General features: G+C 43.8%; 1 protein-coding gene across 1 annotated transcript in view; it reads right to left on the bottom strand.

Annotated features, from left to right (window-relative positions):
• Nucleotides 1-25357, bottom strand: part of EYA4 (EYA transcriptional coactivator and phosphatase 4) — a 221427-nt gene that overhangs the window by 91723 nt on the left and 104347 nt on the right. The window contains exon 3 of the mRNA XM_084622652.1: nt 10803-10852. Within this exon, the coding sequence (XP_084478778.1) occupies nt 10803-10852 (50 nt within the window). The remainder of the gene's footprint in view (nt 1-10802; nt 10853-25357) is intronic.

The following is a 25357-nucleotide window of genomic DNA, read 5'->3' as shown; positions in this document are numbered from 1 at the left end:
CGAATCCAGGGATCCAGAGGGAGAAACAGTCTGATGCTCGGACCCAGTCTTGCACAGAGTTTCCTGCATACCCTCTCTCCTTCCCTCAGAGCATGCTGGGAACTGCAGCTGCCGGAAATCTTCTAGCTCTCTCCTGCTCCCCACTGGCACCGTCTTCTATGTGCGAGTTCTATGCTCTGCCAGTTCCAGCAGCCCCTAGTGGTGGCTAGCAGCACTGAAGCCCATTTTTGTGGGGGAAAGGAAATTCTGCGCAAAACACATTAATTTTTGAAAAATTCTGCACTGCGCAAGGACGCAGAATTTCCCCAGGAATAAAAGTGGTTTTCTGCAAATAAAAGCCATGGCCAGCAAGCAAGGCAACTGCCTGAAGACCCACACCACAGGGGGCCCAGTGAAGCTAAGTTGCTCAGGCTTTGGCTTCAGCACCAGGTGGTGGAGCTCATGGCCCCAGCCCCATGCGGTGGGTCTTCAGCTTTCTGCCTTGGGCCCCCGCGAGTCTAATGCTAGCCCTGCTTGGCAGCCCCCCTAAAACCTGGTCGTGGCCCACCAGAGGGCCCCGGACGCCCAGTTGAGAACTACTGCAATAAGGGTATGTTTACAGTACAATTAAAAATCCACAGTTGGCCCATGCCAGCTGACTCGGGCTCTTGGGCTTGGGCTAAGAGGCTGCTTAATTGTGGCTTTTATAAAACTGGTAGGGGATGCATTCTCCCATCAAGCTAAAGAATGGCCTATTTATAAGCCATTAAATCGCTTTTCAATTTCATTGTTTTTAAGGAGAGATGCTTACTTGTGTGTGAATAAAGAAGAAATGGCAAATCACAGGGACCGGCTTCGTCTGGGCCCTGGGGGTGCTCAAACCTCCGCTCTGCCTCCGGCCTCACCCCCGCCCGCCCCCTTTCCCCAAGCCCCTACCACACCCCACCTCTTCCTGCCCCTGCTCCGCCCCAGGGCCCGCCCCAACCCTTCTCCCAATCCAGCACTCCACCCTGCCTCTTCCCATCCCTGCTCCTCTGCTGCCCCGCCTCTTCCCACCAAGTTCCACTCCCTCCCCCCCGAGCGTGTCCCATCCCTGCTTCTCCCTCTCCCCCCCAGTATCTCCTGCACGCTGCAGAACAGCTGATTGAAGTGGGCGGGAGGCGCCCGGGGGTGGGGGGAGATCTGGATGCCAGTGGGTGCTAAGCACCCACTAATTTTTTTCCGTGGGTGCTCCAGCCCTGGAGCACTCATGAAATCTGCGCTATGTGGCAAATGATAACTTTATGTTTGCATTTTGTGCTTTCTTTGGAAAAGTACAGTATAAAAAAATCAGAGCCATCATTCAAACCAATATTCTATGGATTCAAACAGATTTCACATACACGGGTGAGAGGAAGGCTGTATATTGTAAGGGGAAAATATTTTGTGCAGAATAATAAACACTTCATATTTTAAAACTGCAGCATGCACTGTGTGCATTATATGATGTTATCTACCACAGTTCACAAATAGAATGGTAAAATCTGACCAACAGTTAAAGAAAAATTAAGAACTTGTATAGCATATGTTGTTTTTGTCAGAGAGGACTCTTCCATCTCCAAATATAACTTTAGTTATTGTTGTTGGTTTGTTTTTGTATTATAGTAATTAGTTTAAAACCCCCACAGCTTTTACCTCATAGGGTATTATCCAGTATTTATGCACTTGAACTTCAGGTAACTGTTTGAGAAATGGCTCATTTATTTTTGATATGATACGTTTTTACCATCCCATTGTACATAAATATGTAAATAAATTGTTTGAAAGAGAACTTTCTATGTTTGAAAAACATCTTTTCAAACTTTGTCTCCTATTTTTCTGGTTTCTTACAAACTTTTACCAGGCTTGATCCAAAGTTCACTCAGGTCAATGGGAGTCTTTCCACTAACTTTAATGGCCTTGGAAGCATGCCCACAACTTATTAAAAAAGGTACAGAGACAGAGATTTTGTGCATGATTTTAATAAAAATAATGTTTTCTTTTGTAACAAACCTCAAACGTATAAAGCTGCATCAAAAAATTGTGAATAAGGACACACATATTTCAAGATTCTGTGAACACAAGCCACTCAAACTTCTCTCCATGATTCCTCCATACCCCTTTGTTTGTAATCTAAACAGATTATAGTAATTTATGTAATTATCCCATATATATTTATAGAGCTCTTTTGAGGCCTGATCCAAAGCCAATTTAAATCAGTGGAAAGGCACCAACTGACGGCAGTGGGCTTTGGATCAGGTCTCTTCTGTAATAATAGTAAGACTAAAATTCTGAAGTTAACTTCTTAGTATGTCAGAGGATAGCCAACAGGTAAGATACGCAGCACACAAATTGGTTCTCTATACATATCTTAAATACAGTCACATATTGATATTTTCATGGTAAAAATTTTAGGGCTTTTTTTGTAATACAGTTGTCACAAATTTTATGCTTTGCTGCACTACATACATTTGCATAACCATCTGACAAATTACATTATTTTGATGGACTCAGACTAAATAATTACACTGACCTTTCTGTAAATAATAAATAGAAATCAATTACAATTAAAATGTACAAATTCCGCAATGTACTCATTTAATAGAATCATTATTCCATAACATAGCAATTTAAAATTGGAAAACTGTGATATTTTTGTGTGAGCCATTATCTTGCCTGAGAAATCTGGGCCCAGTTCCGCCAATACTTACTGCTGGCAGTGGTGTTTTCAACTGTATGTATTCCCATTGAAGTAAACATTGTGAAGTATTTGCAGAATCAGGCCCTATGGCTGACTGAAAACATTAGTTCATACTTTTCACAACCACTTATATCAGACTTTCAATTTCAACTTACTTAATTCTATTACCAACTTTTCATACAAAACATCTGTGCTGGTGTATCTGTTGCTTATTCATTTCTTTAGAAAAACATTATGTACCAACTGACTGTTGCTAAACTATTTTCCTGGCAACTAAATATTTTTACGGTGCATTTATTCCCTCCTGGAATTAAATAGCTTTGGAGAAAAAAGGAGACACTAATCTAAAAATAAAACCAACCCTTTCACTGCCATTGGTTATGCGGGTATATATGTAAGGGGACTGTTGCCCCCTTACTAACATTCAATGGGGGTGTTTTGGTTGGCTAGCTCACAGTACTAAAAGGGGAAGGGTCGATGGGGAATCAGGACCCTGAGACTGACAGCCCCCAGGAACAATGGGGAGAAGCCAATGCTCCAGGTCAGCCTGAATGACAGGGCGGGCAGGCTAATCAGGAAGTCAGGAGGCCATGGAGATCCCATCCTCTGTGTGAACTGGATTTGCCTGGGTCAGACAGAGTGGGGCCGAGCTAAGGAGAAAGCAGGGGCCTAAGCTGAGCTGGGGAGCAGAGCTGGGCCAGATCCAGAGGGACCAGAAAAGCAGCCCAGAGAGAGCAGACCTGTCCTGGGAGCAGAGCTGCAGCAACCAGAGCCAGAGGGGCCAAAGAAGCAGCCCAGGCAGCTGGAGGCAGAGCAGCAGCAGCAGTGCAGAGACAGAGTGGTGGAGCTGGGGCTGGAGCAGTCTGGAGCTGGGTGCAGTGAGCAGCTGGGGAGAGCGAGGGGGACCCTGGGCAGCGGGCCCAGCACAGGGAGACGCCTCAGCCAAGAGGCTCTGCAGGCCAGGCTTGGATCGTAACCCCGACAGGGTGGGGGTGACACTGGGAAGAAGGGTCCTACCACTTAGAGTCTGAGAGTGTGGGGCCACCACCAGAGCAAGTGTCCAGCCCACAGCATCCCTACAGCACAGCCAGGGCCTGAGAAGAAGGCCTGGGACGTACAGGGAACAGACTGTGAATTGCCCGGACATTCCAGAGACACTGTTTGTGATGTTCCCTGCCACAGAGCGGGTTGATGTGTTTCCTTTAACCTTTCCCATTTTTCCTTATTCTTTTTAAAATTAATTGTTGATTAAATAACTTGCATTTGCTTTAACTTGTATGTAATGGGTCAGTGGGTCAGAGGAGTGCCCAGTGCAGAGAGAGTACCCCGGAGTGGGGACACCCTACCCCCTGTCCTAGGTGACCACAGCAGGGTTGGGAGTCAAGCCCCCCAGGAATCCTGGGCCCAGCCTTGTTGGAGTTACAAGGACTCTGCCAGACAGGAGAGTGGAAGGGGAGTCCTCAAGGGCAGGGGGGCCACTGGGTAAAGGAAGTGGGAGCGAGGACTCAGATCCTTTCGCTAGCCCACTTCACTGGGGTGGTGCAGAAGCCAGGAAAGTTCCCCACAATAGCGGGATTATTCCCCCGCTTACATATACATTCATTCTCCTTGCGTCAGCTCCACAACAGTTATCTGTCACAGGCTTTTTCATGGATACCTAGAAGAATGGAGGGGAGGGGAGGCAGAACTGGGTCCAGGCAGAGCAGGGCTCAAACAAGGTAAGAGCGGGACTACAGCATGGCTGAGAACAAGCAGCCAAAGGAGTTTTCGCAGCTGTGGACAAACGCTTTAAGCAGCCAGGGAACTACTACTGCTGCTGGGCTCAAGAACAAGCCTTCTAGCTTTCTCAGCCAATCACAGGCAGGCATTCCGTCAGGCTTGTGCAGTCCAGCTGTGCTCAGTAGGCTGACAGGAGATTGGGCAGGCACAGCTGCAGTGCCTTATTCCTAACAGGAAGTGGGGCCATGAGTAGTGCATTGGGAAACAAAGGGAGGGACGATGCTCCAATGAGCTTCCCTAAGTTCTCCGTGGACGGTGCAGCTCCGCACCATCCCCTACCCAGGACAGTGTCTGAGGCCAGGTCTACTACACTACAAAACTGTGCCAGGGTAGAGGTGTGAAAAAAGACCACCTTCTTTATACTAGCAAAGGAGTCCTTTTGCTGGTATAGCATATGTTGTTCAGGGAGGTGGATTAAGTACACCAGTCAAAGTCCTTTTCCTGGTATATGCTGAGTCTCCACAAGAGTGCTTTGAGTCTCCACAGCCTCTGTCACGTGGACTAGCCCTGGCCTAGATGAGCCAGTCTAGCCTCGCTAAGACTAAACATAGCACACAGAAAAATACGTTCTACCTAGTGCTAGCTTTTAAAATAGGAAAGAGAGAAAGTGAACTAACGCGTTTATATATGGTATCACACCTGAAATTTAAAGCATGAGTATGCACATACTAACCACAAACCAATATTTTTTTATGTAATCTCTTACCGCTGTTATTTCCAACTACTGGGATCACCACCAACACCTATATTTCTGGAGACTGCCATTGGCACCCTAATAACTCCCCGCCCCTTTCTTGGTGGTTAATCTCAGAACCGCTTCTTCATTTTGTAAATACAGACCCACGAGCTACCTGCTTTGTGTTTGATTGCGAGAGAGAGTGGGCTGCTCCAAGCCCCAAGGTCATGCAAACTGGCATGCTCAGAGATTTGGTGTGCCCCAGAATGCAATGCAGATTAGATCACAGAATCGAAAATTTGGAGGTAGCAGCTGGATCCCAGCACTCTGATATTTAGCGGTAGAAATCAATAGCTGCAGGGAAAGGGATTGGAGAGGAGATCTGCTTGGACGGAGACTCAGAAATTGCAAGGTGAGGTCTCAGTCTGGTAAATAGGTGCAGTGTACTACACTACAGAATATTACAATAAGATAAAGACTCTCATGACAGAAACCTAAAGATCATTGCAATTCTTGGTTAAGGCTGTTTCAGTAAACTTAAGTCAGATCTGTTGGGCCTGTCCGTCAGAATAAATCCTCCATTTGAAGGTGATGTCTAATATATAATAATTCTATCAAATGATAATTCTATGGTTAGTCACAGTACTTTCCCCTATGATAACCCTATGCTTCTTTGCTTTGGACATTTAGGGCCAGATTTCCCAAAGATCTTGGTGTCTTAAAGCTCCCATTTAGTGACCAGATTTTCAAAAGTGCTCAGCACCAAAAAGCATCCATTGTTCTCTTTCACTGGTCTCAAAAGGAGCTGCTGCTCTTCTTATGCAGATACAAACACTGATAGGTAATGGACTCATATTGTGTCAATACAGCTCATAAAATCATAAATATAGGCCAATTTATATTGGTAACACTGGCTCCAAGGCATAGATGCAATGTGCTTAGGTCTAAAGGAAGGATCCTAAAAGGTGCAGCTCTTACTACTATTCAACACCACAACCAAACCAATTAACTAATTAAAAAAGCAGTGTTAATACTGGCTTTGGAGAAAACTATGCATACCACACACAGAGAGTAACAACAGCTGGCAGGAAATTGAGGCAAATAGCAAAATAAACAGGTGTATATTCCTTTCATGGCAGATACTCAAAACATTTTATGGGTGAAGAATTAGAAGTAATTTAGATTTTCAGACACACTTTTTGTAATAAGGTGTGTGTGTGAGTGTGTGTGAGTGTGTGTGAGAGAGACTGAGACACACCCCCCCCCCCATGTAATGGATGGTGCAGCCTACACACTGAAACTACTGCTGTGATAGCTAATGGATGGTTTCAGAGTAACAGCTGTGTTAGTCTGTATTTGCAAAAAGAAAAGGAGTACTTGTGGCACCTTAGAGACTAACCAATTTATTTGAGCATAAGCTTTCGTGAGCTACAGCTCACTTCATCGGATGAAGTGAGCTGTAGCTCACGAAAGCTTATGCTATAGCTCACGAAAGCTCATGCTCAAATAAATTGGTTAGTCTCTAAGGTGCCACAAGTCCTCCTTTTCTTATAGCTAATGGAGGTTCTCATTTTGGTGAAATATTGGAGACCTATGTTTGTGATATAAAAATCCTCAATTCTATTCAGAACATCATGAGTGGTTTAGCTGACAAATGTGTTTCTTCATCACATTGTTTCCCTGGAGATTGGCAGCTGTTTTTGTTGGACATGTATTCTTGAAGTAACCACGTGCTCAGGGATGAGCTTTGTCTAACTGTGAGAGTATGTAATATAATTGCTAGTGTGCCTGTGTTGCACTATAGTGTCTGGTAGAAGTTTTCACTGGAATTTTCTTATGAGCAATTTCTCTTTCCTGTTCTTTTACTTTTTGAATTAAAAAAATAGGAAAAGGATAAATGGGGAGAAAGTGCATATCATTAGATAATTGATCTGTCAGATTGATATTAAAGATATGCATAAAAATTATTTATTTTAGTTTGTGAAGCAAAGTGCCTTCTTGCACCTTGCCAACACAAAGATGCATGCTTCTGTGAGTAATAGAAGCCATGGGGGTTTTTTTTTACCACCTCCATGTATTTTTAGAAGTAATTTAAGGTCAGCTAACCTCCATCTACAGGCCACAAAATGATTTCCCAAGATCTTCAAGTGTTCTTTTTATTCATAGATACCATCCTGACACATTACATATTTTCTCTCTGCCTCCATTCTTCCCTGGAGTGGGATTACCTCATGCAGGGCAGAAGAAACTCTCTAACACTCAGCTCACTGAATGTTCTACTCATTCTTCTGTTAGTGGGCTATGATTTCTCACCCCTCTCCACCTGAGGGGAAAAAACAGGAGTTTTGTTCCCTTGACCGTGGATTACAAGGGCTCAGCTGGTGGCACAAGTCAGCTCCTGCAGAAGTCATGCTTCTAGGACCTCCACCATTACAGTTCTCTCTAGAACCCCATTAGTTGAGCAGAGTAGGTGGGGAGGAAAGGCATCTGCGGAGTGGGGGAGGAGAATTCAGAGGAGCCTACGCTGACTGGGGATAGAACACTAAAAAGCCTTGGTTGAGGAGCTTCCCTGGGCTAGGCAAAAGGGATGAAATTCTCCCTTTCATAAGAAGGGGTGTGAACATAGATGGGAGCATGGGGCTCTACGTTTTTGATACTTACCAATCTACCAGTTTTCAGAATCTTGAAATAGTCTAATATTTCACTCATTTCTTATAGTTCATCCAGTTTCTGCCCACGAGATTTGATTCTGGATGAGGGAGGGAATAACTAGATCGAGCAGGCAGCCAGTTTGGTTAAAAAACAACAACATGTCATAACTTTGAAAATGATGAATATTAACTCAGGTTTGTAAAACACTGAAGACAGAAGTGCCACAGCTACATAAATATTATATGTAAGGAGATTAGATTTGTGCTTTGATATACAGTCTCAACAAAATGTGGCTTAAGCTTTTTCTACAAATTCTCACTGGGAACAGTGAAGTTAAGCATCTCATGCATAGCACAGTAACTCAGCATTTACTTAAATTACATTAAATTCAACATGGGGAAAAGGTCGTCAGCACCTCTCAATAGCACGCCCATAGTAAATTAAACTGAGAACACGAGAAAATGCAGTGCAATGTACATTGTGCAGATGCATATTACGTACGCTGCACCCATGAACTACATCTCCAGAGTTACTGACGGATGAATCTGATTATGTGTTCATGTTATCTGGCGCTTAGAACAGTGGCCTGAGAGTCAGTGCTACTCTGTGCTATTTCTGACTCTGCCACTGATTGGCAGTATGACTCTTGTCAAGTCATAACCTCTCTCTCAATTTAACAACAGTGGATCCAAAATTAAATGATAGGAATTCATTATGTTGGGAAGCTATTAAACCTTCTAACAGATCATTTAATTTTTAAACAAAAGGAAAGAATTTAATAATACGGATATCCCCAGATACCACAGCAATGGATGAAATATCTAGAGAGAGAGAAAAGGAAAGCACTTTCAAAACAGGACGTAGGAGATTTAGCCAATCACTCCCAGGAAACTCTCACAAAATGTACATGTCTAAATTCTCATGTCCTGCTTGAAAATATATGGGTCAAAATTTGTGTGTGATTGAGATATTAAAGATTAATGCACATTTTCTTGCAGATTTGTGTGTTCAGAGAAAATCAATCCATCTATCATGCTTGCAAATCTTCTAACTGTAGTTTCCTGTGCATGTTTGTTGTTAAACATCCGTCAGCTTGACAACCATTTTGTATAAATGAGAAATGACTGCTGTTGATGATTGAGCTTTATCACACATATGGCAGGATACTTCTGTAAGGCATTCTTTGCCCTGATACATTGCATAAGCTAGTAGATTCCCTCTGCCCAAATTTACCAGTCACATCTGTATCTTGAAAGTTTCTTACTAAAAGAGGAACCAACGCCAAGCAAGACAAAGAATTTGCTGATACACACATGTCACTCCAAGAATTCTCCTGACAAAGTTCCCACACCCAATTTAATTACTTCCCTACTGTAAAAACACTTTCCATCTGCATTTATTGTAATAGTTTCAAATCCAAAACCAACACACTATAAAGCTAGCTAAATAAATGAATGATATTGGCCTTAAGTCCCAAGCCAGCAGCCGTTCGGTAAGGCAATGTGTCTCCAGCATTCATTTTTATGCTGATGTTTCATTTTATGTGCAGTGTTTTCACTTAAGACTTATTTGAGAAGAATTACCTTGCTCTAGGCTTTAAAACTTTGTGGGCTATAGCAGTGCCCTCTAGCGCCACTCTTGTCAAAGGTCTGTCAGTGATTCCATTCTAAGACAACAGTTGCATCGTATATCAAACTCTGGCATAAAAACTTGCTTCTAGCTATAAATACAGCATTACAAGTACTTGTATAGAGCTGTGAGGTTATTAAAACTGAAACTTAATTTTCAATCAAAAATACCAGGCCGGGGGGGGGAGGGGAAGGAGAGGACAAAATTTATATTAGATTATTATTAAAAGAAGATCAAAGGTTCAAATTCCCATGGACTTCAATGGAAGCAAGATCAGGCCTCATAGTCTGTGCTCAGTTATGAGCACAACTCCTACTGAACCCAATGGTAGCTGTGCATGTGCAACTGAAGAATGTAAAAAGCAAATCAAAGAAATTCTGACATACTGTACAGCACTACTCACAACTATTCTATTGTCCATAGGTATTATTGTGTCCCAACCAGTCAGAGGTCTTGCATACATTAAAGCTGCACTACCCAGACATAAGCATAGTAAAGTTTCAGTAATTTTTAATTTCTTAGCTTTTTTGTGTTTCAATCAGACTGTTAATGTTACTTTAGGTTTATTCTGTGTTTTTCTTTTCGTGATTAAACTTTTTTTCCCTGTGAAATTGAAATATAGCTCTTGTAAACAGAAATAAGACATAATGACAGCCTACAAAATGTTTCACTCCACAAATCTTAGACAAAACAATGCCCTGTGTCTTAAGAATTTAATAACCACCAATAATGTACATGCTGGATAGCTCATTTGCAGTAATTATTGCATCACTTGTCCAAAATATAGACAGGGATAGTGACCCCATTTAAGTTACATTAATTTCCTTTTCTACTTACATATAACATTAGGAAAAAATTCATTTTAATACATACTTTTTGAGAAGTGTATGCAATTTTCCCAACATATGAACATTAGCACATTTTGCACAAGTAAACATTTAAAAAAAATAATGGTAAAAGGATCCTTTACCCAAATAAAAACTGATCTGCTGGCACTGAAAGTAAATAGCAATACTAAATGAATGGCAACAATCACAGGTGCAGAAAGGGACGAGAAAAAAAATTGATCTAGAGACTTTACTACAATATTTATTGTTTTAAATGGGATTCTCTTCTAAACTGAAGGTGACCAATCCCTATTAATACAATATCAAAACTCTCTCCACCCCCCATCCATCCCCAATCTCAATGCTTATCAGTAACTACAAAAATCAATACCACGTCTGGGATGAAATGCATTTAAAAGTAATCTAGCCAGACTCATTAACTCTTTGCAATACTAATCTCTCATGCTTTTTGCCATATAGCTTCCATATTGCTTCATATCACCATGTTCTTCTCATTAAGTATTTACTTTAGTTACTGTACCTGGAATTCTGAGCCTCTGAAACATCTGATTCTGTGCACGTTTTCTTTACCTGAAAAAGCAAAATGATTGCCAGTTACTCTCATATGAAAACACAACTTCCTCACTCACAGTTCACGCACTTACATTGCTTAAAGTGGATACAGCTCTGCTCACCATGATATCTATAAAATACTTCCCGCATTTTACAGCAGCAGTATGCAGTACTAAACAGTGTGTTTCATTATTATCCCATGAACAGCTGCCAACTGCACTTCCCTAGACTCCATTAGTATGTAAAATTTTCAACTAAAATAGCTTGGGAGTAGTCTAACTAGGAACAAAGAAACCAAAGAACCAGGTTCCCCACTTAGAAACTAGAAAGCCATACTGTTCTCAGTTCAGTAAAGAAATGTTTTCCCAATTGATACTGCTTCTGTTTCCTGCTAAAGCTCACAATAATAAACACCAGATTCTGGGGCAAAGTGCAGTGTTAGCTAAATAATTCAGACATTAATTTTCATTTTCTGAATCCGGTAACTATATGTTTAATGTATTTTCATAATGTGTCAATGAAGTTTACATATCATGTACACATTTTTTCACATATATCCACAATATACAATTATATATACTCTAGTTCAACCTTCAGATTCATCTTTGTGATATACTGCTGTAAGCCAACGAAAGGAGAAAAAAAACCCTCCAACTAAAAATATAAACTACTCTTGTCCAGGCCCTCTATGGTGTTGGGGGCTTCTGGAGTAGTGCAATTTGTACCTTTTGGTAATTTAAATTTCAGGCACTTTCAGTGAGACAGACATTTTGTTGAATGTACAATCTAATGACTTGGTTGAGATATCAAAATTCCTCCTATTAAGACCAGCTAAACTCATTTACACTCAGGCTTACTTAGTATCACTTATACTTACTGCACACTCCCCCTGTTACCAATAAATATTCAAATTCTGATCATTTACAATTACAGTACCTTGATCAAAAAGTACTTCTATTGTCAAATCCTCCTTTTGTTATACTGTCTTAAAAAGAATGACTGACAGACAGTTAGGGTGGGATTTTCAAAAATACACAACACTGCTGAACTTTTCCCATCAAAGTCAACGGCAAAACTCTTATAGAATTCAATGGGAATAGAGTTAGGCCAATATTGAGCACTTTTAAAAATGCCACCTTTCAAGACTTCGAATGGATACCATGTAACACTACTCTGAGATGTGCAAATACAAGAATGATTCTAGAAAGCCATTTTTACTCATTCGATTTCTGGATCTTAAAGAATAATCATGTTACATACAATGTAAATTGTATAGAGTACTAGTCAGTAGCAATAATGGAAATTTTCTTTTGGTGCTAATTTTAACAGCACATTTACCGTAACAGATGTCAGCTACAAATAATCATAAAAACAAAATAAAACCAAATTAAAAATAACCCATCTGATTCAATATCTGTTTTGTTTTATTTTTGCCATAATTCTCACTCCAGCAAACACGAATATCTGCTTAGTCATCTTGCTTAATTCTCAATGTGTGATTTTTTTCAAACTGCAAAAGGAACAACAGGTTTTATAATTAGGTAATGCAGTGAAAATCTGCAATAAGAGTAGTGGTGCAGCTTAAAAAGTGAAGAAAGTTCTTGCATAGCAAAATGAGATGGTCAGGGCCTTGGAAACATTCAGATAAAGATACCACTGCAAAGGCCTGCTGTCCACAATACTTTGCTGTTTATTAAAGAAACATTAGATAAGGAATAAGCAGCAAAGAGTCCTGTGGCACCTTATAGACTAACAGATGTATTGGAGCATGAGCTTTCGTGGGTGAATACCCACTTCGTCAGATGCATGTAATGGAAATTTCCAGAGGCAGGTATAGATACGCAGGCAAGAATCAGGCTAGGGATAATGAAGTTAGTTCAATCAGGGAGGACGAGGCCCTCTTCTAGCAGTTGAGGTGTGAACACCAAGGGAGGAGAAACTGCTTTTGTAGTTCGCTAGCCATCCACAGTCTTTGTTTAATCCTGACCTGATGGTGTCAAATTTGCAAATGAACTGAAGCTCAGCAGTTTCTCTTTGAAGTCTGGTCCTGAGGTTTTTTTTGCTGCAGGATGGCTACCTTTAAATCTGCTATTGTGTGTCCAGGGAGATTGAAGTGTTCTCCTATAAGTTTTTGTATATTGCCATTCCTAATATCAGATTTGTGTCCATTTATCTTTTTATGCAGGGACTGTCCAGTTTGGCCAATGTACAAAGACAACCCGCCAACCTGAAGCATATTCTCACCAGCAATGACACACCGCACCATAGTAACTCTAATTCAGGAACCAATCCATGCAACAAACCTCGAAGCCAAGTCTGCCCACATATCTACACCAGCGACACCATCACAGGACCTAACCAGATCAGCCACACCATCACCGGTTCATTCACCTGCATGTCCACCAATGTAATATACGCCATCATGTACATAGCAGAGGGGCATTGCTGGCACATCAGCCAAACTGGACAGTTCCTAAGTAGTCCCTAGCCTGATTCTTGCTTGCGTATTTATACCTGCCTCTGGAAATTTCCACTACATGCATCTGACGAAGTGGGTATTCACCCACAAAAGTTTATGCTCCAATATGTCTGTTAGTCTATAAGGTGCCACAGGACTCTTTGCCGCTTTTACAGATCCAGACTAACATGGCTACCCCTCTGATACTAGATAAGGAATGTGAGCAAGGTAAGTTTGGAACACAAGTGCACAGCCAAGTAACAAATACCGTATATAATACACAAAACTGGCATTAAGATAATAGCAGTAGGATTGCCAACTGATTGCAGAAAACCGAACACCCTTGCCCACCCCTTCCCCGAGGCCCCACCCCTGCCCTGCCCCTTCTCTGAGACCCTACCCCTGCTCACTTTACCCCCTCCCTCCATCGCTCACTCTCCCCTACCCTCACTCACTTGCTCATTTTGACTGGGCTGGGGCAAGGGGTTGGGATGCGGGAAGGGGTGAAGGTTCCATCTGGCGGTGCAGGCTCTGGGGTGGGGCTGGGGATGAGGGGCTTGGAGTGTGGGAGGGGGCTCCGGGCTGGGGCAGGGGGTTGGGGTTGGGAGAGGGTTCCGACTAGGAGTGCGGGCTCCAGGGTGGGGCCAGAAATGAGGGGTTTGGAGTGTGGGAGGGGGAGAGGGATGTGGGCTCTGGGTGGCACTTACCTCAGGTGGCTCCCGGAAGTGGCCAGCATGTTCCCGCTCCGGCTCCTAGGTGCATGGGTGGCCACGGGGCTCTGCATGCTGCCTTTGCCCACAGGCGCCACCCCAACAGCTCCCACTGGCTGTGGTTCCTGGCCAATGGGAGCTGCGGAGCCGGTGTTCAGGGGCAGGGCAGTGTGCAGATCCCCCATGGCGCCCCTGCGCTTAGGAGCTGGAGAGAAATGCTGGCTGCTTCTGGGAGCCACATGGAGCAAGGTCAGGCAGGAAGCCTGCCTTAGCCCCGCTGCGCCGCTAACTGGACCGGAGCCACCAGAGTCCCTTTTCAACCAGGCATTCTGGTTGAAAACTGGATGCCTAGCTATCCTAGATAGCAGCAGAAGTCCACGATGTACATGTACAAATACAGTACATGAAATATCCAAAGTACAGGAGATTTTTTCAGAAGACAAATTCAAAATAGTTAAAAGAAACTGAAATGTCACTAATCTTTTCTCTTGATAGGAAGACTGTTCTTTCATAAACACAGTATCTCACTAAACAGGTATAAAATTAACTTGGTAGGAAAAGGATCCCTCCACTTTGCATATAAAGTGAATGCATATTTCAAAATATTAATTTACATAGTTTAGTAACTTATTGGTAAAAAATTCCCAATTAAACTACTGACACTGCCATTCTTAAACTTGTACTCAGTTGCAAGCCATCCGCTGGTATCTCCCTATCATTTGTATTAACTATCACTTATACAATATTTTCCCATTCCTAAGTCTTTAAATGGTTATCGTCAATGGATCAATAGAACAAGTAAAAGCAATATCATGTCCTTTGGTGGGCAGAACTACTACTTGCACAGGAGCTAAAGGATAAATAACTTATGCTCTAAGATATCTGACTTCAGTGCTGTGGACATAGACAATAAACACATATTATAGAATAACTCAAAGCATTAAAATATTGTGATATCCCTTTGCAGTGTACGTTAATAAATATAAAACACTAGTTTACCATAAAAAGAAAGTGACAGAAAAACAGAGAACACTGGTGTATAAAAAAAACCAATCTTGAATTATGTGTGCCTTGTGAGATGGACAGGCGCTCAACAAAAGCAAAATGAGGAGTGACAGAAATTTTAAATGAAGTTTAAGTATCTGGTATAGATGGTGCTATTTGTCTATGACTGATGTGTGAGGGAAATGCGACTAACTAAGGACTCTCCTCCTGAGAAAAAAAATAATAAATAGAAAAATTACTTCTTAAGAGAGGTGTATGTAAGGGATGCTCTTTCAAGTGGTTACAAGAAACAAACACAATTTCTTCTCTACAACTATCCCAACAGTACAGTAAAATACACTTTGCTGACGATAACAAATATTTTACATTTTGAGGTGAATAGAGGGTTTATTGTGAAAACTGATTATCAAAGACTACAAATATCCTTGCCTTTGTTCTTTCTGGTTTTTGTTTGTTAATTTGTTTTTCTGTTGTTTTCATAATACCCAATATCTATTAGCACACATGAGTATTTATATGCATTAAGAAGATGACTTTTGTTTTGTTACTGTTTTTTCTATTAAAATAAAAAATACATGTGCAGTTCTCACTATCTGAGTCAAATACAACTATAAAGTCAATATTTGGAATGATAAGACCCTGTTTTCAGCTGTTATAACTTTGCCAGACTTTAACTATTTGGGATAAACATTTCCATGCTGTGTGTCTGCTTCAGGCTGACTTTTTAGAAAATCTGAACTAAAATGGTCCAACCAGTTTTAAACATGAGATTTGGGAAAATATCGTTGCTCACAATAAAAAAAAAAGTCTTACAATTGTTTTCTTGAGAAGTGAACCGTGGCCACTGGAAGCTGCGGGCGGCCGTGCCTGTGGATGGTCAACATAAACAAACTGTCTCACGGCCTGCCAGCAGATTACCCTGATGGGCCGCGTGCGGCCCGCGGGCTGCAGGTTGCCCACCACTGATCTAGAGTCTCCGTGCATTGGAGCAGGTACATGAAATTTGGCAGGGGGCTTGCTCTGGTGCCAGCGATGGGCTGGGCCTTTTGCCATTCCTGTGAAAATCTGTCCAAATTTGCTCAAGTTATAAGCCTCTAAAAAATTCACTTTGCAGATGGGTCAGTAGAGACTTGTTAGAGTCTGGCAGCTAAATTCTCTGAAGATTCTACCTGCACTGATCATGTTCCACCCCAAAGTTGCAGGGGCTGAGCAGAACTTTCCCTATAATTCCTCCTGCTGGTGATGCCAAGCACAGGGACTGAAAGCAGGGAGACTCTCTCTCTCTCTAATCTTCCCTTATAGGAATTCAGGAGGCATGGAAGAAGAGGAGAAATCAGCTTGACTCAGATGAAGGAGCTGAGGAACTGGGGGGAAGCGGAAACAGAGGGAGAATAGAAACAGAGAGGAAGAGAGGGTTACAGACACTAGAGGGAAGGATAAAAAGCGGTTTACAGGTGCACACAGAGAGGGAGCCAGTAGCTGGGGGAATGGGGGAAGATAGGAGCAGAAGGGGAAGGAGCAGTAGTCAGGGGGCTGGCAAATGGATAGGGGAAGAGGGAGGGAGACAGGAGCTGGGAAGATGGGGTGTGGGTTTGGATAGGAGCAGAGCAGGAGGGGACAGGAGGTTGGTGGGTGGAAGGAGCAGAAGGGTGGTGGTGGCAGGAAATGGGGGGCAGGGTGGATTGACTTAAATTCCAGTATTTTCATCATCATTTAAAACATCAAGCAGGAAACCTTGATTTAAATAATCAATTTTAATCTTGTTTTGCATTTGTACTTCTTAGTTATTTTCATATAAAAGGATGATTCTCAGTGGCTAGTAACCATTAAAACATGTTGACTTACAACTAAATATAGTATTTACACTAAATTTGGTGCTTCTTTTTGCTAACCCAAGGATACACTCTACCTATACATATTGATTTGATCAACTGTATAGCTTAACTTACATTTATTTAGATTCTTAATTTTTACATTTTTATTACGGCAAAAAATGGTGACTGATGCATTTATTTACTAGATGGCAATTAATTAATTTGTGATTTATATCAAGCTCTATTTGGATGGAAATTTAATAAAAATGCACAAAACAGCATTCAATTATTTTTTAATAAAACCAACTACTTAAATGTGCTGGATGCATAAGGAAAAAAGTTTATCAAAACTAACTGATTTATTAAAGTTAAACAAAACAAATATTATTTGTAATTAGTGATCTTAAGTGATTGTTTCTAGTCACCATGTTCTTGAAGGTTTTAGATCCAATAGAGCTCATCCTCTCACACCTAATTTTTATTCATAGACTGGAAAAAGAAAACAAGCTTTCCTGCTTTTTTGATTCCCAATTGGCTTCTTAACTTTGAATGAACTAGTCATTGAACTGAGTTAACTGAACAAACTAAAAAGAAAATATTCTCTCTGTACGTAGAGAACAGGCTACTGCCCAGAACAACGGGTTTAGCACTGTAATAAATTCTGGTTTCAGATTATTAGCCAGTGACTTCCACCAGGTCAGTGGTTTGACTTTCTTTAAAACTTGGCAGCAAATATATAAAGCTCAATTTTTTCTGCATTTAATTTAAATATTTTTAATAGATTATAAATGTAGACCCTAACATAGGTTGTCAATTTACTCAATAGGGACTATATAGGAGGAGAGGAGGATGGGAGTAGGCTGGGACACAGCCACTAGCGAGCACTCTTCTCCAAAACCTGGAACTGAACCCAGGAGTCTTGAGTCTCTATACTTCTCCGCTGCCTGCAAGTATTTGAGACTGGCAAAGTATGTGTCTCGTGTTCCCCCCCAGTGGCTGGTTCCCACAAGTGGCTGGTCATGGGCTACTATTGCTATCAGTTATTTGTTACATCAACTGGGAGTGGTGTTTGCTGTAGATCTAAACGCCCAAACCCTGATGATGCCCCAAGTTGGGGGGTCAATACATGACAGAATATCTGTTTTCTCAAGGTTTTTGTTTTTTGTCTGTTTTTCGTTTTAATTAGGAAACTACATTAAAAAAAAACTATCTTAAAACAACATTTAAGATTGCAAAGTCAAACATAAGGAAATGTAGGAAATACCAGAATCAAGATTGCCTGTATCATACAGTCTTTAATTATATGACCACATCCCATTTTTTCTAGGCAAGTGCTGCCTCATTCAGGGCACAAGATGAACCAAATTGTGGGAAAGAATAAAGGTCGTATAATGAATTACCGGTAAGCTCATTTCTTGCAGAACTAGGAAGGTATGTAATGAATGGGGCAGGGGACTGCAGGAAGAAAAAGAATGGCCTTTGCAGATGAAAGCTGCCAAGGATAATTTCATTTTATTCTTGTCTCTGTCACAGAGTTTCTATGGGATACTGAGCAACTCACTTAAAGCAAAATGTTAACGGTTGGCCACTAATTGTTTTGTACCTCATTTTCTGGATGCTCGAAGTGAGGCCTCTGGAGCTAGATTTGCAGAAGTGCAGAGTGCTCACAGCTGCAACTGAAAGTCAATGGGGGCTGTATTTCAAACATATGAAGTGGTATAAAAATGCTAAGTACTCTGGAAAATGAAGGCGTAGGTGTTTCAAGTCAGATACCCAAAATGGGGCCTTAATTTTGGTAGGGGCCTCTATGCACTACCGTAATATAAATCAATTAATCAAAATATTAATAACTTCTTGGCCTACAAAACACACACAAGAGCTACGGGAGGATTTATTAAAGGGGATACTCTAGATTCTAGTACAGAAGAGAGGACAGAAGTTGATAAAGTACAGGTAGGAACTGAACAGAAAATAAAAAAAAAAGAGTCCTCTTCTGCAGATAATTAAATATTGACAAATTTTATAATTATATAAAAATGCTAGAAGTATAAATACTCAGATGGGTGAACTTGAGTGCTTGGTATTAAATGAGAATATTGCTATAATTAACTTGGGTGAATGATAGCACTCAATAGGACATGGCAATACTGGGGTACAAAAAATATAGGAATAACAAAGTAGGTTGCACTGGTGGGGGAGTGGCACTATATATGAAGGAAAGCAGAGAGTCAAATATAGTGGAAATCTGAAATGAATCTGTACCATAAAATCTCTATGGATAGAAAGTCCATGCTAGAATAATATAAGTATAACAATAGGAATATACTACCAACCATCTGACCAGAATGGTGACAGTGATTGTGAAATGCTCAGGGAGATTAGAGAAGCTACAAAAACAGAAAATCCAATAATAATGGGGGATTTCAACTATCCCCATATTGTCACCTCAGGATGGGATGCAGAGATAAAACTTCTAGTCACCATTAATGCTTCATGGAGCAGCTAGTCCTGTAGAGCCCACAAGGGGAGAGGAGATTCTTGATTTAGTCCTATGTAGAGCACAGGATCTGGCCCAAGAGGGGAACACAATAGATCTGCTTGGTAATTGTGACCACAATAAAATTAAATTTATCCTCCTTGGGGGAAGGGAAGGGAGAATACCAAAGAAACCCACAAAAATGGTTAACTACCTTTTGTAACTGTTGTTTTTTGAGATATGTTGCTCATGGCCATTCCATTCTAGGTGTGCGCATGCCCGCGTACACAGTTGTTGGAGACTTTTGCCTTAGCGGTAACTGTAGGGTCAGCTGCGGTGCCCCCTTGATTGTCGTGCTCGTGCGTCAGTATATCAGACACTGCCGGCCCTATGCCCTCTCAGTTCCTTCTTGTGGCAACTCCGAAAGTGGGGCAGGAGGGCGGGTAATGAAATGGTCATGAGCAACACATCTCGAAGAACAGTTACAAAAGATAGGTAATTGTTTTTGTTTCTTTGAGTGCTTGCTCATGTCGATTCCATTCTACATGACTCACAAGCAGAATCCCTGTAGGTGGGCTCACAGTTCACAGATGTGTGGCTTCCAACACTGCTTTACCGAAGCCAGCGTCATCTCGGGCTCGCTGGGTAAGCGCACAGTGAGATGTAAATGTATGCATGGACAATCATGTGGTGGCCCTGCAGATGTCAAAAATTGGCACACGGGCCAGGAAGGCCACCACCGAGGCTTGAGTTCTAGTCGTGGGCGGTTACAACTGCCAGGGAAGGCACCTTTGCCTGATCATAGCAGAAACAGATGCAGGCTGTGATCCAGGAAGAAATTCTCTGGGCGGACACTGGATGACCTTTCATCCTATCTGCCACCGTGACGAACAACTGAGTCGACTATGGAATGGCTTCCATATGAGGAGAGATTAATAGGACTGGGACATTTCAGCTTGGAAAAGAGACAACTAAGGGAGGATATGATAAAGGTCTATAAAATCATGACTGATATGGAGAAAGTAAATAAGGAACTGTTATTTACCCCTTCACAGAACACAAGAATTAGTGGTCACCAAATGAAATGAATAGACAGCAGGTTCAAAACAAACAAAAGGAACCATTTTTTCACACAATGCACCCTCAATCTGTGTAACACTTTGCCAATTCCAGAGGATGTTGTGAAGGCCAAAACTATAACAGGGTTCAAAAAAGAACTAGATAAGTTCATGGAGGATAGGTCCATGAATGGCCAGTAGTCAGGATGGGCAGGGATTGTGTCCCTAGCCTCAGTTTGCCAGAAGCTGGGAATGGGCGAAGGGGATGGATCACTTGATGATTGCCTGTTCTGTTCATTCCCTCTGTGGCACCTGGCATTGGCCACTGTCAGAAGACAGAATACTGGGCTACATGGACCTTTGGTCTGACCCAGTATGGCTGCTCTTATGTTCTTGCAAAACAGTTTGGTCCTCTCGATATAGAAGGCTAGCGCCCTCCTGACATCCAGAGAGTGCAGCTTATGTTCCTCCTCTGACTTATGAGGCTTTGGGCAGAAGACTGGCAGAAATATGTTTTGGCTCATGTGAAATTGCAAAACCACGTTGGGCAGGAAAGCTGGATGCAGTCGCAATTCAACCTTGTCCTTGAAGAACACCATATAGGGCAGCTCCGATGTAAGCACCCTAATCTTGGAGAGCCTTCAGGCAGAAGTTATTGCTACCAGGATCACCACCTTCCAGGAGAGCAGAAGAAGGGAACAGGATTCCAAGGGCTTGAATGGGGCCCTCATGAGTTGCACAAGCACCAGATTTAGGTCCCACCAGGGGACAGGATCCCATACTTGAGGCCTTTCAAGAATTGGACCGTAATGCTATTTGCGAAGACCGACCTGCCCTGGAACAGAGGGTGAAAGACTGATATAGCAACCTGGTTGACCTTAATTGAGGAAAGGGACAAACCTTGGAGCTTGAGATGCATAATGTAGTCCAGGATCAGCAGCAGTAAGGCCTGCTCAGGCCTAACCTCGTGGGCTGAGGCCCAGCACATAAAACGTTTCCATTTGGCCACATCGGTTGCTCTTGTGGAGTAGGACCTGTTGAACTTGGGCCAAACATTCCCATTCCTCAGCAGTTAACCATGGAGCAAGCAAGCTGTGAGGTGCAGCGACACCAGATTCAGGTGCAGCAACCGGCCATGGTTCTGCAATAGGAGATCTGGCCAGAGGGCAGTGGCATCGGGGTTGCCACTGACAGATCCATGAGCGTGCTGAACCAGTGTTGGTGCGGCCACGCTGGGGCTATCAGGATGACCATGACCTTGTCTTGCCTGATCTTCATGAGAGCTCTGAGAAGAAATGGCACTGGCAGGAAAGTGTACACCAGAGCCCCCTACCAAGGAAGCAGAAAGGCGTCCAACAGGGAGCCCCTGTAAACCCCCAAAATGAGCAGGACTGGTGGCAGTTCCTGTTCTGGCAAGTTGCAAACAAGCCCACCTGGGGAAACCCCCACCTTTGGGGGACCTTGTTGACCACATTGAGTGGGGAGACCACTCATGGTGAGATGAGAAGGGTCTGCTGAGGTGATCTGCAAGTATGTTCCTGGTTCCGGGATGGTACTGTGCCACGGAGATGAATGGCATGCTGCACGCCGAAGTCCCATAGACTGAGAGCTTCCTGGCAAAAGGCTGATGACCTGGCTTTGCACTGTTTGTTGATATAAAACATCACGGTGGTGTTTTCTTTCAGGACTTAAATAACTTTGCCTTGCAACTGGGGTGAAAAAGCCTGGCAGGCCAGGTGGACCACCCTGAGCTCCCTGACATTTATGTGGAGGGAGCGGTCAATTCCCAACCAGTGGCCCTGTGTACTGAGCTCGCCCAGGTGGGCTCCCCAGCCTAGGTCTGAGGGTTTGGACACCAAAGTCAGCGATGGGGATGGGGCTGCGAAGGGGACTCCCTGCACCGGCAATGTAGGGTCCAGACACCATGCCAGTGACACCAGGATGTGGGTCTGGCACCTTGATTACCAAGTCCAGGTTGTGCCTGTTGGGGATGCAGACTGACACCAACCACGCCTGCAGCAGCTACAGGTGTAGCCGGGCATGATGGACCACATAAATACAAGCAGCTATGTGGCCTAGCAGCCTTAGACAAATGCAGGCAGTGGTGAGCGGGTGACCCTTCACACATGAGGTTACATCTAACATGACTCAGAAATGGAAATCTGGAAGGAATGCCTTGGCCTGTGTGGAACTGAGAACTGCCCCGATAAACTCTATCCGTTGCACTGGTAAGAGGGTTGACTTCTGCTCGTTCACTAAGAGGCCCAGGTCACGGCTTGTGGACCACATCAGATCGAGGCTGCTCTGCACGTGATCCTGCGATCTGCCCTTGATGAGCCAATCATCGAGATAAGGATAGACTTGGACCCCCTCCCCCAATGTCTCAGGTAAGTGGCTACTGAGGCTGTGCATTTTGTAAAGACCCACAGACCGAGGAGAAGCCAAAGAGAAGTGCTGTGAATGGGAAATGGTGCTGGCCCACCATAAAGCGGAGGAACCGTATGTGTCCTTGGAAGTTAGAGATATGGAAATAAGCACCTTTCAAGTCAAGAGCAGTATTCCAGTCTCCCAAATCCAGGGAGGGAATGATGGAGGCCAGGGATACCATGCAAAACTTCAACTTTTTGAGGTACTTGTTCAGTTGACACAGGTCCAGAATGGAACATAGGCCCCTTTTTGCCTTTGGAATCAGGAAATAGCAGGAGTAGAAAACTTTCCCCCTCATTTCCTGAGGGACCTCCTCTACAGCCCCCAGTTGTAGGAGGTTGTTTACCTCCTGAACAAGGAGTTGCTAGTGAGAAGGGTCCCTGAAGAGGGAGAGGGAAGAGGGGGGATGGGAGGGAGTGGTGTCCAAAAACTGGAGGGTGTAGACCGATGACACAATTTCAAGCACCCAGTGGTCAGAGGTGACTCTTGACCAGGTCGAATGGTAAAGACGGAGATGGGTGAGGAAAAGATGGGGTAGATCCAGGAAGGTGACTGGTGCGTCGCTCTCGACTGCACCCTCAAAACGAGTGCTTCTGGCCCCCTTGGTGTTTCATCAGGCCAGGTTGCTCATGCAACTAAACCCAGTGTCCCTTCTCCTTGCAGGTCCCTGCAAAGAGTGCCAAGACCTTGGGGGTGGGGATGGATGGAATGGCTTCCTTGAAGACTGAGGCATATGCATCTCCACCAGGGGGAGGGCACTTGGGGTAGACACTTATTCCTGCCCCACAGTGCCCACCGGCACATCCTGCACCAAGCCTGCTGCTGCCGGTGCCGACTGGGGCTTGTCTGGTGCAGTGTCTGAGGACTGGTGAGACCGGCATAACGGGTATGCTCCAGGCATTCCAACAAGGGCATTGTGCTGGCCGCTGGCCCTGCTGCCAGGTCAGTATTGCCATGGTGGTGGCACCCTCCGGAGCCCAGTCGTGGCGGTGCTGTCTCAGCGAGGGGCTGAACTCCCTCTCAGTGCTGGAGAAGTCCTCATCTTTGGGTGACCAGGGCAGGGCTTTTGAGGCCTGGGTCTGGCAGCTAACTGTCACTGTGGGTGACCGGTGCCAGGAGTGATCTGACCGGTGCCAGGAGAAGGGGGAATGGTGCCAAATTGAGGAGTGTCCCCAAGGTCTCGATAACGGTGACCGTCGGTGCGAAGATGACCATTGCCAGCTGTAAGATGACCACTGTCTCACTCTAGGTGAGGCCCGGCGAGAGGGCGGAGACCAAGAACATGGTGCCAGCGACCTGTAGCAGTGAACTGGTGACCTGGGCTGACGTGGAGACCAAGGGCACAGCGACTTAGGGGCTCTGCCTTGGCTCCGGAGACCAGTGGCACTCACTCGCCTTCTGGGAGGCCTTGACATCTGGCTTGCCCTCGTAGGAAGCCTTAGCCAGGTCCATCACCACATGCGGTGTCGGCTGTGGCAAGAGAGTCCATTGCTCTCTGGGTGCCGGAAACTGAGAGGGTGTTGACTGCGCTGTCAGCCTGGGTCCCCTACCACTCCCCAGAGTCAGTGGCGGATCCCTTAGTGGGGTAGTGCTCTCCGGGGGTGAGCCTCCTTGTGGCTCTGGCATGAGCGGGCAGCCCAAGAGGGGCCTTTTCTCAATGCCCCTTGATTCGGCTTGCTCTGTGCTGGGTCCCTCTTCTAAGACTTCTTTTTAGGTACCGGCGAAGGGGACCAGTGCTGGGACAAGCCTGGTGTTGGGGGAGCACTGTGCACCAAGGCCGAAGTGCTGGGCATTGCATCTGGCCGGGCCAGCTCCAGCCTCCATGAGGAGGGCCCTCAAGCGAATGTCCTGGGATGAAAGTTCTTACAAATGCGACACTTCTCTTTAATGTGGGATTTCCCCCGGCACTTCAAACAGCTACCATGCGGGTCACTAACAGGCTTAGGCCTGTTGCAGTCAGAGCAGGGCTTTAAACCCATAGACCGGGGCATGCCCCACCTGGGGAAAGTCCCAGCTGGAACCCTAAATAAACTAACTAACTAGAGTACTTAATAGCTACTTACTAACTAATCTACTACAAACAAAACTATTTACAGCTGGAACCAAGGTTCAGAAGAAGGAGAAAACCGCTGACCATTTGTGAAGCAAGGGAAAGAGACGCTCCGACCAACCACCACAGGCAGCAAGAAGGAATTGGGAGGGTATACTACCAGTGGTGCCTGATATACCAACACGAGTGCAGCACTCAAGGGGGCGTCATAGCCGGCCCTACGGATACCGCTAAGGCAAAAGTCTCCAACAACTGTGCATGTGGGCACACACACACCTAGAATGGAACCGACATGAGCAAGCATTCGAAGAAGAACAGTAGCATTTAATTTTAAAAAAGGGGAACTACAAAAAAATAAGGAAGGTAGTTAAATGCACATTAAAAGGAACAGTCACAAGAGTAAAAAGCCTGCAAGCTGCATGGAAACTTAAAAAACAGCAAAAGAGAGGTTCAAACTAGATGTATTTGCCAAATTACACAAAACAAAAGCAAAGAAAAACTAAAAACAGTAAGAGCTCCAATATG

This window comes from Lepidochelys olivacea (genome assembly GCF_965140295.1).
Source record: "Lepidochelys olivacea isolate rLepOli2 genome assembly, chromosome: 3".
NCBI classification, from domain to species: Eukaryota; Metazoa; Chordata; order Testudines; family Cheloniidae; genus Lepidochelys; species Lepidochelys olivacea.
This window is presented reverse-complemented; position numbering and strand designations above follow the sequence as displayed.